Source organism: Falco biarmicus, chromosome 2, assembly GCF_023638135.1.
Source record: "Falco biarmicus isolate bFalBia1 chromosome 2, bFalBia1.pri, whole genome shotgun sequence".
In the NCBI taxonomy this organism is placed as follows: Eukaryota; Metazoa; Chordata; class Aves; order Falconiformes; family Falconidae; genus Falco; species Falco biarmicus.
The window spans coordinates 24,942,649-24,959,914 of NC_079289.1; the positions used below are offsets into that span (position 1 = coordinate 24,942,649).

At 38.3% G+C, this 17,266-nt stretch overlaps 1 protein-coding gene across 4 annotated transcripts in view; it reads left to right on the top strand.

Annotated features, from left to right (window-relative positions):
* The window catches only part of FRY (FRY microtubule binding protein), a 217,494-nt gene extending 200,731 nt beyond the window's left edge, over positions 1-16,763 (top strand). For 3 of the 4 annotated variants that reach the window (XM_056328753.1, XM_056328750.1, XM_056328752.1), the window contains exons 56-62: positions 2,101-2,250; positions 3,109-3,207; positions 3,746-3,829; positions 9,695-9,712; positions 12,601-12,711; positions 14,525-14,718; positions 15,299-16,763. In XM_056328753.1, coding sequence (XP_056184728.1) covers positions 2,101-2,250; positions 3,109-3,207; positions 3,746-3,829; positions 9,695-9,712; positions 12,601-12,711; positions 14,525-14,718; positions 15,299-15,557 — 915 coding nt within the window. In that variant the 3' untranslated portion in view covers positions 15,558-16,763. The remainder of the gene's footprint in view (positions 1-2,100; positions 2,251-3,108; positions 3,208-3,745; positions 3,830-9,694; positions 9,713-12,600; positions 12,712-14,524; positions 14,719-15,298) is intronic. The other variant, XM_056328751.1, reaches the window with a different exon arrangement.
* Positions 16,764-17,266: the final 503 nt, after the last annotated feature.

Below are 17,266 nucleotides of genomic sequence, written 5' to 3' on the forward strand. Positions count from 1 at the left end.
TTGTGCTTACATTGCCATGCTATTTTTTGTACCCAAGTTAGTAATTTAACACGGTTTCACTTTCTGTTCTTTTTTGCATGAGTATTTGCCTGAGTTAATATTTGTGATTATAGACAGATGTATGTCTTGATATATTTTCTATCTTTGGTGCAGCATGTGCTTCTGCCCTCTTTTTAATTTTTTTTCCTAAAGGAATGGCTACCTCTCATTATCTCCTTTCCCTGTGAAGTTATTTAATGGCTCCTTCCTGCAAATTCTGAATGCACTGAAGTTGGTTGTATTATTTCTGTAATCTGTCTCTCCACTGCCTTGGTTTCATAAACTCAATTACTTTTCCCTGGGAGGGCACTGCAGCACCTAAACAGGTTGCCCACAGAGCCTGAGGAAGCTCTGACCTTGGAGCTTTCAAGACTCAGGTAGACAAAGCCATGGCTGGCCTGATCTAGTGTTGGCAATAGTCCCATTTCAAGTTGAAGGCTGGATCAGATGTTCTCCAGAGGTCCCTTTCAACCAGCATCTCTTGGATTCTCTTCCATAATCTGTCTTTCTAAATGTCCTTCCACTTTTACAGTCTCAGCTAGCTCTTTTCTGTTGGTTAGGGTCAAATCTAGATCTCTTTCTAGAGATCTATAGCAACAATTTCACTAAGACTTAGACTGTATCTTTCTTTTCAGAAGACATCGTAGCAGTAAATCTCCCAACTGTCGCCAAGGCCTATGAGTCAGATGATTCTGCTAGTTACTCATAAAAATCATCATTTTGGTGGTAGTTAGTAAGAAGAGCCTCTTGCCTCTGCTACAGACTCGGTGCAGCAGAGAATCTAAACCATGTGCTGAGTGACATGCATAGTGCTTTGTGTCTGTGTTGAAGTAAGATGGTAGAAACGTATGGTAAGACAAGTATGAATCTATCCAATCTTAACTGTGCTCAGATGTTTTAGAGAGAGATTCACTAATAAGCAGTTATGAGATTAGTCTGTAAAGGCAGTTTCTCTTTAACCAGTTTATCAATTATTGGTAGTGTATACCCTACCTACAACATGAGGGCTTATGTAGCTTTTAAATAAAAAAATCATTCAATCCAGCAGATTCCATTGTCAATAAAGTCTGAATTCAGCATACCTGATTTTAGGTACTTAACTTCAGTGCTCTGGTGTAGGAGTGGTAACAGGCTATTTATATGTCTGTCATCCAGATTGGTATTTAGGAAGCACTTCTCTCCAGTGAGGCATGCTTACGGTGATACACACCCTAACTTATGTTTCTCAGAGAAATGCCTATTACAATCATGTAAAAATGTTGCATACTTTTATTTTTAAAAATATTTTCATGTTACTCCCACCTGCTGAGCAGTTGGCCTTAGTGAGGTATATTTTGGCAGTGAAACCTGCTGTGTATTTATCGATATCATTATTTCAGTTCCTGAAAGACTAATATATTATTTTTATTTATTATTCACTTTACGTATTAGCCACTGAAAAGAAAGTTTCAACACTAGAATGTTTCTGGAAGACTAGGCTGGTTTAGGACTCAAAACATCAAAAAAGTCTTCTGAGAATAATAATTCCCGGATGCAATGCAGTATTTCTGGAGTCCTACCAAGCAGCAGAAAAGTTTTAGTAAGAAGTTTTTTCCCACAGAGGAAAACAAAAGGTTTTTTCTGATTTTTCCATGCTGCTGTTTGGCATTAGCATGTCCATTATATTATCTGATTAGCCACTTGACATGGAATACTAACAAAACAATGCCCGGAATGGGCAGAAAAAGTAATGTGCTGATCAACTCTGTTAACTCTGTACAGCCAAGAATAAAAGCTACCTGTGGGTAAAAGGCTTTATAAAGACTGAATCATCTTTACAAGAAAGAATGTATTTCAGCAGTAGATTCTTATGAATTCTATAATTAGTTTCACAGCTGCCCAGCTGTACACTGTCTCCAGCATAGTAACTATTACTCAGTATCCTTGTCATTCAGTTCTCCACAGGGAGATGTTCTCTTTTGCACGTTATTATCTGAAGGAAAAAAAGCATGCCATTTGTTTACAGAGAAAAGAAGCTTGTAATTGAGTAAAGAAGGTAATAAACTGTATTTTGTGTTGCAGAATATTCAGAAAAGATTCTGCTTCCTAACCTGTGATGCAGCTAGTTACTTGGGAGACAACCTACGAGGAATAGGCTCCAAGTTTGTGAGGTCTTCTCAGATGTTAACATCATGTTCAGAATGCCCCACCCTTTTTGTAGATGCAGAAACAGTGAGTATATTCCTTTCAAAAGGCATGTGCTGCATTGCAGTGTGTTATTTTACTGGCAGTTTCACTTTTGAGCAGGTCCTGAACAGATATGTCAAAAAGGTACTCACCTCCTACCTCTAGTTTTTATCTCTTGTTGTTAACCATATTTCCACTAATTTTCTGAATTATATTATTAGATAAGTACTGGCAGATGGGCGATACAGAATCATAGGTTCTGATGTTTTCAGCCTGTGCACCAAAGCCCAATATAAAACAGGTGCCTACCAGACGCAGTTGGCTCCACAAATGGAAAAGCTTTTTTTTACATAGTTCAGCATGAAAGATAATAATAGATTTAATGGTTTCATTTGAGTCAACTGTGATATGAGCTGGATGATAAAAATATATATTAGGGAATGAATGAGATGGCCCTTCCCATTGCTTTCATTCTGCCCCATGTTCATCCAACAGCATCAGGACGGTGTGGCCTCACACAAAACTGTAGAGGTAGCAACTTGCAAAGTGTAATCTTGGGCCCACTGCTGTGACTGTGGGAGAGCTGTGCCTTACATCATCAGAGAGCTGTGGAGATCAACTAGTTAAACTTTGTGCAGTATTTTATTTAAGGGAAGTCCTCTGCAAACCTGTTAAACACAAACACTGTTTCAATTCCACATTACTGTAGGTGCAACTTTTGCTCGACTTTTCAGTATAGTATTCTATTTATGTGTATTTTTGCATAAATAGAAATATTTTTCAGTATTAGTGTCTGTAAAGCTAAGTATTCTTTTGCAAGATCTTTACTATACTTTCTACTCTGTGAATATTTTTATTCTTTTGTAGTGACATTTACTAGACCTTTTGATTTCATTTCTCCAGCTGCTCTCTTGTGGCCTTCTTGAAAAGCTGAAGTTCAGTGTTTTAGAACTGCAGGAGTACCTGGACACATACAACAACAGGAAAGAAGCAACGCTCTCGGTATGCTGGATTATGTTATGTTCTTGGTTTTGTATATGTGTACACTTATGCTGTGTCAAGGGACTGCAGATACACTCAGATCTGTTTAAACTAATACTCAGTAGAAAAACATGTTTCAGATACTAGATTCATTAAATGTTACTTCCTGAACATATGAACCAGAACTAAAAAGTAGGTGTTTTATCCCTTAATTTTAAAAACATTGGCATCTTGAATATTTCTGGTCTTCTCTTTTCTAACTTTCAGTAGTCAATTAATTTTCTTGGTTTATGCATTTCAAATACTTGATCTTGTTTACAAAGGAAGGAAGTTTGTACTTGAGTAAAGAATGTAATAAACTGTATTTTGCCTTGATTCAAATCAGGAATACACTTTTTAAATTACAGTCAAAGCAATTTGTCACAGTCTGTGTGAACAAAAAGTGCAATTGCAAATTTTTATTTGTTTACGTGCTATGAAACTAAAATACTGCTTACCTTTCTTCAAATCAAACTATAGGTCTTATTCATATCTTCTTTTAATTTCTCTCTGAAAACAGTGGCTTGCAAACTGCAAAGCAACGTTTGCTGGGGGCTCACGAGATGGAGTTATCACCTGCCAGCCAGGGGACTCAGAAGAGAAGGTAATGAATGAGCAGTATTACTTCTTTCCTGTGAAGTGACATGCGTGATATATCTTGTTCTTGGACCCACAAGAGCCTGCTGTACTTCCTTCTTGTCTCTCTGCTAGACTTGGGCATAACCCAGTTTTCACTCTTAAGGCTTGAAGGTATTGTTGTTGCCTCAGTCCTGTCCACAGGAAATGGGAAGTATTCAGAGGAAATACTTCTGCCTTCCTAGTCTAGACGAGGAAGCACAGCTAACCCTGCCTGGGTTGTGTATAGTCTTCCTCTTGCAAAGATGTTGCAGCAGCAGTTTCCCACAGCACAGTGTCTCTGAAAATCATTCCTGGTGTACTGTGTTTCCACATTACACCCATTTTATCTACAGCTGTTACAGACTGGGTCTGTCCAACAGCCAGACTTGCCTGGTTGAAATACACTTACATGTGCATATATACACACACACATACACATAAATATATATATTTTCAGTGTGTTGATTCCAGTTAAGAAACAATCTTATCAGAAATCAGCACCATCAGCAGGCATTCCTGTTACTTGATATACTAAATATAGGAAAAAGCTGGTATCTGAGTTGTATAGAATGAACTGAGAGATGTTATTTTGTGGATTTTTTCCTCTTGGAGGAAAAAGAATGGAGGGAAGGAAAAAAGAGGATAGTGGAAAGAATTAGCCAAAATTGGGAAGCAGCATGTAGAAAAAAGTGGCATCTCCTCTTTCCATGTACTTTTAACCTATAAAAGATAATGACGATCTTTTCAGAACACACAGTTGCCTGTTGTAACATTTTTTTTCAAATACCTTGTTTTATTCTTATGTTGGTTTCAGTTTGTCTGTCTTCTGCCCCAATTCACTTTATTTTCTTCTATCTTAACCTCTTTCCCAACCTCTATGTATTTGTCTTCCTGTCTTTGAACTCCCTTGATTTTTATTTTTTAATGCCATTTCCCAAGAAATGCAAGTCCTTTGCCATTCCTGCATTTTTGGCTTCCTTGACCTTATTAGCAAATCTAATTTGCTAGTAAGTCCTCTGGCTGCAATCAAAAGCAGTGTGAAACCTGTTACATCTTCCCCCATCTGGCACTGGCACCAACAAAAGCTACAGATACCTTCCAATGCTTTTAAATAAGATGCTGTCTCCTTTGTAATTGTAAAGGTGTACAGGGAAGTTACAAGTGACTGATTCTCAAATCTAAAAAAGAGAGACCTAGAATACATGCTACTACCTCTTGTGAAGGGAGATAAAGTATACGTAGGGAGGTGCAGCTATTGGAACGTGCATGGGCTTTCTCTTCACACTGATGGACAACACAGTGGCTTGTGGCTGCAGTGTTACATATTTTGCTGTATACAGCTTAACTTAATGCTCTTCATCCTTCTTTTGGAAACCTGTAGAATGGGATGGAGGATCACACATCTTCCAGGTCATCTACATTGTTTCTTTTTTGAAAAAGTAGAGAAAGAATGCTGAGAAGGAATGAACTGTGAACTGAGCTCATATAGCTGGCCTTAAATGCATCTAATAGTTAGAAAATGTCATGTTCCACTTGTGTCGTTTTTTTAACTAGGTGTTCTCTCTTTCAGAATTAAATGTGTGTTTTGTGAAGCCAGGATTAGTATTTTTAACTGCCAGTCAAACAGACTGAAAAGAAGGGTTTCTCACTCCTTCAAAAATCCCTGGTTTCTCCCCAGCATTGTTCCTTCAGCCTGAAATGCATTATTCCTTGGAAGTTGACAGGATGCTGGGTCTTTGATCAACAGGCATATTTCTTTTCTTCCCCTTCTCATTTACCTGTCAATTGAAGCAGCTCTTCCCAAAGGAACAATCTGTTTATTCAACAGAAGTGTAATGGGAGGAAGAGTCCAGGGAAACTAAGGAAATGTATTAGGAAGGGACAAGAAAAAATTACTCCTAGACTGGCAAGTATTTGTTTTCTTATCTTTCCTCTCCTCTTCTCTCTCAACCTGAAAGGCTAAAGAATCTAATAATTGTAGGTAAAAAGATCTGTCTTACAGTGGTAGTCACAAGGGAGCCAGCCTAAAATACTAAACTCATTGAGGTCTAGACTAGGGCCTGAAATTCTGCTGAAAACTTCTGGCCTAAAAAAAAATGCTTAGCTAAGCACAAACCCAGGCTACTTCTGGAAAACTTTCCGAAATAATTGTAAGGAATTAAAAACAACACCTTGCTCTACAGAAGGCAGAAATCATAGATTCTCAGGGCTCCTCACCTGGTAAAAAGCTGTTATAGTCCCCTCTACAGATGAGACAGACCAAATTCAACATTAGCACAAGCAGTTGCATCACAAATGCCTGCTGATGCTGGTAACTAACTTGGCACTGGTTTCTTTAATCAGATCTTATTTCAAAATAATTGCACATAATTTGTTGACCATTGTTACAGTTACTGAAAATGGGCAAAAGCAAAAATTGCTTATTCTGACATTAAAGAAGCTTGAAATAAAAGTTGTCTAGGTCAGCTGCTAGTGCTAGCAACTTTTCTGAAATCGGGTAAAAGCTTAATGTCCCAGAATGTCTTCTCCCACCCCTCTGTTATTCTTGCAACAGATTACATGGTTTGGATGTGTCTGTGGTTTGTAAGCTTTGATGCTACATTGAGCAAGAGAGTCTCAAGCACATAGGAGTCAATTTATAGACAAAAGATAACTGCACCTACTACTATATTGTCTGTCCAGGTGTAACAGTCTTAGATAAGTACAGCTATCGGTACTATCTTCAACCTTACTACACAGGGATTTTTTCAGTCCAGTCAAAGACTGGTTTTGTTTGAATTTTTTTTCTGGAAAAGTGATAAGTGGAAGATCCTATTTTCCTTGTCAATTAGCACTGCTGATTCAAATAAGTTTTTATAGCCTAATGAGACATTCAGTTTACTCTCTAAGTCTGAAGTCACTATACACCTTTCTTAAAACTTGCTCATCCCAAAGCTCACCACAAGCTAATGGATGTGGGCTTTGCAAACTCAGACTGTTAATGGATGTTTAAAACATGCTGCACCCCATAAAAATTTTCCCCCAAAATCCAGAATGTACTTGTTGCTATGACTTTCCCGGTGGCTAAAGGTTCAATTACTCTAGGCCACCAACAAGGCTGGAGGTGCGCACCTCCTGGGACCATAGTCATCTGGAGTTGAGTTACAGTAAAGCTCACGGCACAGTGAGTCTTATTGTTAAAACAGAAATTCTTAATAATCAGTAATCAGTTATCTGACTGCTGTTTGACAAATCCATCCATGGATTGACAATGAGGTAAAATTAGCCTGGGTAGGCAGCTTTTCTAAAGGAGGAACACAGCTGTGTTTTAGCTCTCTCCAGACAGAACAGTTTCTACTATCCTTCAAGTCCAGTGGGTATTTAAGAATGCACAGGATATGCTGTATCTCTTTTTTTTCCCACTCTGATATACAAATTTTTATATGTATACACACTTTCTTAGATTGTGGGAAAAGCTTTTGTCTGCTGGCATGTCAAGTCAAATAGAATACCTGAAAAAATGCACTTAGAATTAAAACCCCTTACATGCAGCAGTTACTTGCTTACAGTGGGACTCTCCTGTGCCAATAAATGACTGAAGACTGTGTTGCCAGTGAAGTGTTAATGTCTTGAGAAATAATTGTGTAACTCTCATCTCTTTTCAGTATGTAAAAATGATTCCTTGAAAGAAGTAAGAAGGCCCATGATCTAAAGATCAGTGCTTTGCTGTCTTCCTCGTCTGCTGATAGTACAGAACAGTAATTCTCTGTCTCAATAAAAAACTAAATCAGAGTGTTGCTTGCTGCTAGGGTGAGTGTCCTTCTTACGTGCAGCATTTACTAGCTGCATAAAGGACTGTGCAAGTGATCCAAATACTCTAAACTTCTGGTATTTTCAGCTGCCGAAACCACTAACTGCGTAGCGTCTATCGACTAACCTAAAACAACACTTCCCTTACTATAGGAATTAAACTAGAAATTGAGAAGAGTGAAGGCTAGGATCATTCCACCTGAGCCCTTGCTGCTGGGGACTAAAAGAAATGTCACCTAGTCCCGTAATTAGTGTCTTTTCAACTTCCAAGGAATATTTAATTTTATGCTGAAAAAGAGGAAGGTAAGTTACAGTCATGAAATTGTAGAGCAATATGGAGTTGAGCATCAGTAGTTTAGGAAGATTTTATATCCAGTGTATTTTATGTCCATGAAGAAGGTTTTTTCATGTAATGTGAAACCTCTGCCCCACCCCATTTTTTTGGAAGCAGTACAAAGACAGTTTTCTGGAAAAAAAAAAAACCATGGAATTCACTTATTTGCTGCTCCCCACCCACCCACCCCCACCACTTCTTTAAAGTAAATTCCATGGCAAATTAGAAATTATGTGTGGATTCCAATATTTTTGAAAGTCACAATGAGACTCAGTGGCACACTAAACTTCAGAGGTGCTTGAGACGGCAGCAAACAAGATTTAAAAAACACAAGTCAGCACACCTGTGAGTTTACTAGAGCACAGTGATCTGTCTGCTCTTGTCCTCTTCTTAGTTTGAATTTAGCTTTACAAAGCTTAATTTATGTGAACTGTGTGGAAGCTAAGATACAAAGGTTTTTTTTCAAGGTACTAAATAAAAGAAAAAAACTATTCAAGCAATAGTAAAGGCATAAAGTTAATCATCACAAGAGCTTAAAGCTTAGATTGTCATGGTTTTATAGAAGAGTAGTTCAGGATTTGGGACAATACTTTTCATATATTTTTTAATAGTAAGGCCCATGGAAAGAAGACAGATGGAAATATTTCATTAGGCTATACAAAGTTAGCATTATTTCACATATCTGTGTTTGCTGCTTTTGTATTGATGGTAAGGTAAATAACTTTAACAAAAATTCAAAATGTTTATTAACACCATGTGCATATATGCACAGACATCAGGCTGTAACTGGGCAGATGTCATTGTGTTTGTTAGTTATGGCATTTACATGATGACTCTGTTCATCTAAAATACCATGAGAATGTAATATATATAAAATAAGGAAAGCTGCATTAGACGTACACAGCGTGAAAATGTCAGTCCTCAGCAAAGAACAGAGGTAAATTTTTTTTGAGAAGTTAGTCACCTAAACTTTGAAATGCTAATGTAGATCAATTAGAACTTTTATTACTGTTGCAACAGGACTTAACGCTGACATTGTAATAACTCCAGAATTATGAATCAGTGAATTATTACTGGTGAGAGGAAGGAATACAAAGCTGTCTCAGCTTGTGGCACTGCCATGTAGTGAAACCGAACTAGTATTTTCCATGGATTTATTTTTTTTATGATAGTAATAACTTAGAAGTTACATGCAAAATGTTTCCATCGTAATGTGCCAAGTGATAAACCCAGCAGTCAAAAAGCTTACCCAGAAATTTCATTACATCTATTACATCTAAAAATAGAAGTATTCATAAATAACAGAGTTCAGTTCTGTTCCTCATTTGAACACTGTGCCTAATTTTTTTGAGTACTTTGCAATATGAGCTCTTTTTAATAACAAAGAAAGCAAATTTACATAAAAGTATTATTTCAAGAGTTTTCTAACATAATTTCACTGTAAGTTCCTGAGCTACTGAGTGGGATAAATCAAAACTAATAAATCTGAAAATCTAACTGAGGATATCTAGATTGGAATTTACCATTAGAATTAAAGCTTGATTTTAATAAGAATGCTGTGCATGTTGTATGTGGTATTTCCAACCAGTTATCAGGTTGAGGCAAGCATTGCTAATACTGCTGACAAGTTATGCTGTTAAAGATGGGCTGTGCTTCCTATTGCATGCATTACACTGACACTATACTTTCTTTCCTTTCCTTTTCTCCTGTGCCATGCTTGCTGTGTAGCAAATGGAATCTCTTGCAGTAAGTTGAAGTTCTTTCATATTCTTTGTCCATCTGTAGATGGACTAATACACCCCAATTTTACTGTTTTACTTCTAAGCATGTTTTCCTTTTTCGTTATAATTTTCCTGTAGAATACATGCAGTGATTAAAATAATTTACTAAGCTGTGTTTTGTGAAATCTAAAAATACTGTCCAAAAATTTTGACACCTTCATATGCTGTTTTAAATGGTCTTCTACATATTTTTTTAAGAAGTCAAGCCTTTGAATGTATATGATATGCTGAAGTGGAAGATAAAAGGTTTTGTTATTTTAAAACTCAGAATTTTTGAATTGTCCTAATGAAAAACTACAATATATAGTTGACAGTTTTGTTTCAAATAGATTTTGTTTATATCGTGATGAATAGCTTCACCACTATTGGTTTCTAACACTCAGGAAGAATAAAAATTGCGTTACTTGATGTGGTAGCTAAATACTGAGTGAGGCAAACTTGAGTCTTCGATTTGACCTTAGTTTGTCTTCATTCAGGTTAGCAGCCAGAAGAATTAAACTGAGTTACTATTCCCCAAAGACTAAAAAAAATAATCATGTGTTATGTGCCAAGCTATCGTGAGATTTTCATTTTTTTTAACTGTTATGCCCTGCCCTTGTTTTCAATTAATTTTTAACTCCCTGAACTTCAAGTATACATGTATGTAACTGCTCTGTAGTGCTGCCAGTTCTCCAAAATGTGAATAGAGTGAACTTGATCCCAACTGGAGAGCCTCAAGCTGTGTCCCTACCAGTGACCCAAACTGGACCAGGAGCAAGCGTGTGCCCCCTGGCTGGTGCTGCGGCTGGTGGGTTAGCACCTCCGCTGGCTGGGGGGCCAGCCAGCCCGTGACATGCCTGACCACAGAAGACAGAGCTATTTCCAAGAGGTTGTATCTAAACAGCCACCCTTTATTCTGGGAGAAGAGGGGTTAGCCACACAGATGCAAGCCTGGCAGTGCTGCATGACCTCAGTTACAGAGAGTGGCCTCTGGGCAGGTTTATTGGACAGGCAGTGTCCCTCATGCCCTGCCTTTTCATTCTCTTGGCCACAAGTCAGTTCTGGCCTAGCAGGTCGTACACCTGTTCCCTCCGTTTTTTCCCCACCACGGATCTGCTGGGCCTTCCTTCAGCTCCTCTGGGTCTTCACTGCGGCATAGGTCTGGTGGGATTCCTCCCTTCCGTTTGGGGCAGGAACACTCTGACCCTGCTCACCAGTAACAAACATTGAGCAGCCCGCCTCAGATACTAGAAGCAGAGAGCTCAGACCGGGCAGATTTACAGTGCTGAACTCTGCTGCCGCGGCGGAGCAAGCAGCCCTGTCTGCGTGGCCTTCAGCAGGGTGAGCCTGGCCAGGCTGGCACCCGCTGCCTTGGCAAGCTCCTCCTGCTCCCGCTCTCCGCCAGAAACCTCCTCCAGGAGGAGAGGCTGGCTCTGCCTGATTTTGGCAGTGCCCTTGGCTGGCTGTTGGTGGATGGGTAGTTGGTGTCCACCCTTCCCTGACGAACAAAGATGAAATTTGCCAACGAACATCTCTTTCGACCTTGGCCCCTCAGCCTTGTCCCGTTGGTACAGAAATCTGGGGAACTGGAGCACTAAGAATATGGTTCTCATTTTGGCTTATTAATAAAAACCCTGGTGCTTAAATATTGAACCATATGTAAATAAACACTTCAGTCAAGTTAACATTTACAATATTTTTAAAGTACTTTTTATTAGTATTTGTGCTGGCATTTGCAGAGCCCTGTTCAGCAAACAGCTGAAGTACGTGCTGGTAGCTAAGCGTGTATGAAGTGCTGTAAGGAAGCAAAGACATTAATAGCTGCTGCTTCTTTTCTGCCATGTTTGGCATGGAACTCTGCTCTGGTTCCTTCAAGCAAATGGAAAGATCATGGAGCCCAGCCTTGGTCACTGTATCTGTAAGAGAAAACAAATCAAATATGGTTTGAAGTCTGTAAGGCTTTCCTGCCAAAGGTTCAGGAGGCCTCCTGACTTCTACTTGCAGAATTTTCATTTCTTCTGTAATTTGCCAAAGATTAAATATTCCTCCCTTCCCCACTGTGATCCAGCTGTGGAACCAGGAGATTCCCCTTCCTGATAAGAACTATCTGATAAGAACCAGAACTATAAGCATATTAACTTGACTTCTCTGGCAGATGTGCCCATTGCATGTTATTTCAGTGTGTCTGACACCTTTTGCGTGGTGCTGCACGTTATGCTGGAGGAAACCAGTTAATATTCATAGAACAGTATCTGCTTAATCTGGGAGAATAAATTGTAGAAGCCAGATGCCCTCTTACACATTGAACTCCATCCATCTGTTGTATGGTTTCTTTAAGGTGGTGGAAAATCCATGAGCTGAGGTTTAAGTTGCAGAGCTGGCATTTCCCCCTTCCCACTCCTGGCTGGATTTATTGCCTCTCTTCCTCAGAGAAGCAGGCCGGAGCTTTGACCCTCTTGGACAACTACTTCATTGCTTCTATCTTGGATTTTCACCCTCTCAGAAGAGGTCTTTGACCATTTCTGAAGTTTTAAAGAGTTTTATGTTCTGTGCAGCAATTCCCCCCATATTCTGCCTCTGCTTTCCAGCTGCAAACTGCAGACAGTGAAGCTAACCTGTATAAACTGCTTTGAGATTGATGCTGACGTGTGCTATGTGAGAGCTAGCCATTATAATTTTGATTTTCAATGTTTTGTGTGACTTACCTGTAGAAAAAAGAACATTACTTGTTTTCTGAAATAGCACATGATCGTACTTCAGTAAAATAATGGTTTTCGAGAACTGAACTATCTCAATGTATTTTATTAGTTATTGAAAATTATCCCAACTCGCTGATCTGTATTAATTGTTTTTCTGCTGGAAATCTTCCCTTAGCAATTGGAACTGTGTCAGAGATTATATAAACTGCACTTCCAGCTGCTGTTGCTTTTTCAGTCCTACTGTAAACTCATCGGACAAGTGCATGAAGTCAGTTCCATGCCAGAGGTACGTAACAAACCAGTATGATATATGAAATCTTAACTTCACTCATACACTGTACACGTAGGGAAGGCTCACACTGTATGAACAATCTGCAAGTGATTTAATTTTATTTTATTTGAGGCTTTAATTTTAGGGACAATGAGCCTTCTTCACACATGCAGAAAATAGCCTTTTCCTAGATCATGACTGAGTTTATCTGAACTTTATGGAGATGCTTAGACCACGAGCACTTGTTAGCATGGCAATAACCAAATAATTTGGTAAATTAATCTTAATATGGATGCAAAATTAAGGGTTTTGCTGGACTAATGTATTGTAATTTCCAGCCATATAAACTGTCTCCATTGTGTGTGCATTATACTAGAAACATCAGCAGCAGTTTTTGACAAACAGCTATTAAATGGTTTTGTGTCCTGTCTTACCTGAGCAAGTAAAGATGTGTAAAGTAGAACTACTTTGTATTTTGACTGCAAGTGTACTGCCTGATCTTGTTCGCTGGATAAACAAATTAAACTCAGTTTAATGTTTCCAAACAGTATTAAATCTATTTCAAAAATATAATTAACGAAATACCTTAATGTCATAAGCCTCTTTAATTCTGTGATTTTTACAAACTTTAAATATTTTTGACACAGCACGCTATCACTTTTGACCCAGATAGCTTTTTGGGGTTAGATAAATCTATGTATCTTACTTTAAAGAACTCAAGAACAATACTGTTAGTGTAATTTATTTTCAGCAATTGCATTAAATACGTAATACCTTGAAAGATCTTTGAGGTGATCACTGTAAGTTGGATGATCGTCATTTAAGGAAAGATTTAACTTGCCATTCCATATTTATTTTTCTCCTCATAAGGTGTACATATTTTAAACTATTGAGGGGCAGAAATTATTGTACTTTGCTTGTAGCTATAAAACAAAATTGGAAGCTATAAAATGTAATTTATGACAGATTCTAGTAGTTTAAAGATTCTCTGTAAATGGAAAGGCTTTATTTATCAGATGTGCTGTAGTAGTACAAAGAATTTGAATACTTAGGAACTGTTCTGAAGGCTGGCTTGTAGTGTGATTGGGCTGTTCACTTTCAGGAGAAGACAGGACAGTAGGCATCTAGTCTTACAGTAATCTAAATTTTAGAAATATTTTTTGTTCCTTATAAGATAATTGATCTCTGAACTGTATTTTACAGTTACACTGTTATACATGATGCAGCCTATGAAACTGGGGAACAGTAATACGAGGAATAGCTGTTTCACCATGAAATTTGCATGTTTTGCTGGAGCCATAATTATTCAAAGGGATTTCCATTGTTAGTTCATGTGACAATGGTTATTTTTAGCATGTATGGGCATGAAAAGGTAGATCTTTAGAAATGAACTGTTCACTTATGAGCGATTTATGAGTCTTGTGCCCTATTAACTTTTCAGCCTGGCAAAGGGTTATACAATTCCTGTCCATCTGTTAATCATATCAGATCCTGCATGTGTTTTGTAAATGAGTAACATCATCATTGCTAGAAGTATATGCTTTCTTAAACTTTTCAACTAAGATATATGAAAAGTAGCAGGGATGAAAAATAAGAGATTGTTGTGCTCTTGCATAGGGTTAAAGGAAGCACAGAGCTTAAAAATCTGTAGTTTGTGTTTTCCCTATATTGTACAGAGCACTGAGATCAAGAAATGTCCTTGTGTAAAACTAGAGTCTTTTCCATAATGTGTACATCCAACGTAGTATGAACAGACTTGAAATACCTATTCCCTTTGGTGCCTATGGAGAATGAAAATACCCATCTCTCATCTTTCTCCTTGGAACAGCTGTTAAATATGTCAAGAGAGCTGAGTGAGTTGAAGAAAAATCTTAAGGATGCTACTGCTGCAATCGCAGCTGAACCTCTGGCGACAGAATCTGAGCCCACATTCAATTCTACAGAAGCAGCTATTCAGTCCATGCTGGAGTGTCTGAAAAACAATGAACTTGTTAAAGCTGTCCGACAAATAAGAGAATGCAGGCAAGTTTTGCTACATGGCTCATATTAGACTTTGATGTTATTAGAAAAATACGCATTTATTATCTTCCTGACTTTATACTAAATGTAATGTGCCAAGTCAGTATAATTAAGTTAGTATGTTTCAACAAGGTACATGGGGGCATTGATATTCTTAACTTTTTTGGGGGTGTACCACAAATAACGATATCAAATCAGTAATACAAACATGTACGCTTGCAACAATTAAGATAATTACATTGCATAGATTGAAAGTACTTCTGTGAGGCTCTTGAGAATCTTCTTATAGAGCCAATTCCTTAAGGTATATGTCACTGGCATCAGCTAACATTCAGCCCAGTTTCACTGATTTGAATGAGTTTTCTTAGCCTTTTTTTCCCAGTAACAGGAGTTGCGCTTTTATGTGATTTCAGTGCCTGATAGCAGAGTCTGAGTAACAAATGAGTAGCATAAGAGAGCGAGTTGCTTTTGGCTTATAAGCGTGTGTGAGTCAGTTCTCCTTTTAGAGATCTCTAACACCTAGTTTCCATCTGTGCTAATAAACCCATAATGATACACACATTCTTTTCCTGTTTGATTGCAGGATTTTGTGGCCCAATGATATCTTTGGAAGTAGCTCTGATGATGAAGTCCAGACACTACTGAACATTTACTTTCGGCACCAAACCTTGGGTCAGACGGGCACCTATGCACTGGTGGGCTCCAACCAGAGCCTGACTGAAATCTGTACCAAATTAATGGAACTGAATATAGAGATCCGCGACATGATTCGCAGAGCTCAGAGTTACCGGGTCATCAATACTTTTCTTCCAGACTCCAGCATTTCCGGCACAAGTCTCTGACAGGACTCTTGTGTCCTCTTTCAAGCTGGGAGTGCTGCCCTGCTGGAGTGAGGTGGCTCAATGTCTTCTCAGCCTTGCAAAGGTTTGGTCAAACTGTGCTCACTCTTGCTACATTTAGGATCTCTTCTAAAAAGATATGGGCTGAACTTCAAATGTGTAGCAATACTGTAAGGACAAAGGTAGCATAGAGCATCTGGGACAACATCCTTTGTTCTGTGTTGCACAAAAATCAGTTAGCATTTCACTGAGCAACTGCAACTCACTACTGAAGAAGTGACTTCCATTGCATACCAAAGCCTACTACAGTGAACAATACTTCCTTTATAGCAAATTAATTTTAGGTTGGCAAAAGTGCAATGTTTCCTTCACAAAATAATATTTTTTGTTAAAAAAAAAACACCTTGTACATTTTTCTTTTTTTGGTTGAGTGAAAGATGGGCAGAATGAAGCTGGCCACAGAATCTCGCAAACTTGTTGGTCAAAAGCTGAGCGCCTGTGTATATGAAACAAGTTGTAAATGGACTACAGTTTAATGTACACTGTAATTTGAATATGATTACTGTATCTTAAAACAACGAGCTGCTATGAAGTACATTTCCTAATGTTACTAGGCTACTGTCTCTGAAGGTACTGGATCATATTGCAGAGGTCTGTTCTTAGGCCCCCCCCAAGCATCATGAATGGTCTTGGCAGATTTTCTTCCTTTTTTTTTTTTTTTTTTTTAAAAAAAAAAGGACTTTGGCTGCTTTCTACTAGAGGGTTGCTTTTATGAAGATATTTATACTATTAAAGGATGGTTGATCTAATTTAACTTGCCATTTTGTAGGAGAAAGTCCCATCACAGAGTCAAATCCTTTGACCTGGTATGCATGCATATTTTTATTTAATATAAATTTTGAGTATAAAAAGTAAAAATATTAACGTGAAATGCAAGTTCTCATGTTATGTTTCTTCAAGGAGATGTCTTATTGTATTTGTAATGTATATATTAAAGTCATACCTGTATGGTTTTTTTCTTACATTTAACTGCTGTCCAGTGTTAAATGTATGCATGTAAATCTGTTGCACATCTGAGACTTTTATTCTGGCAAATATGTAACTTATTCACTCTGTAAATACACTTACCATTTTTGTGAAGTAACTTCGGTTGATATTTGGATCAGTACATCCAGTTAACTAAAATATAAAAGTCATATATAATCACAACAGTGTATGTGCTTGCGAAGATTGCATTGTCTGAATCTATACTGTTGCAGATAGTACCTGTGATCAGCAACCCTCAAAAGACATGCTTTTTTTTCCCCCCCATCATTTATGGTGAAACTGTTCATTACATTGAAAAAAAAAACTTTCTCATTAGAGAGCCCGAAACTGGATACAGTAATCTAGATGTGGTCTAGTGAGTGCTGAGTAAAGAGGAATAATTGCTTCCCCTGCTCTGCTGGCTCTCCTTCTGTTTGTAGAGCCAAGGATGTGGTTGCTGCCCTTTGCTGCTGGCTGCACACCAGCTCACTGCCAACCAAACCCCAAGGCATTTTCCAACGAGCTGCTCCCCAGCCAGGCAGTCCCCCTGTCTGTGTCACTACAAAGGGTACTCCCCATCCAGGGTTGGGATTCCCTCTTGCACCTGCTGAATATCACAGGGCTCTTGTTGGCCCATCCTCCAGTCAGCAGAGATCTCTCCAAACAGCAGCACTGCCCTCACCTGC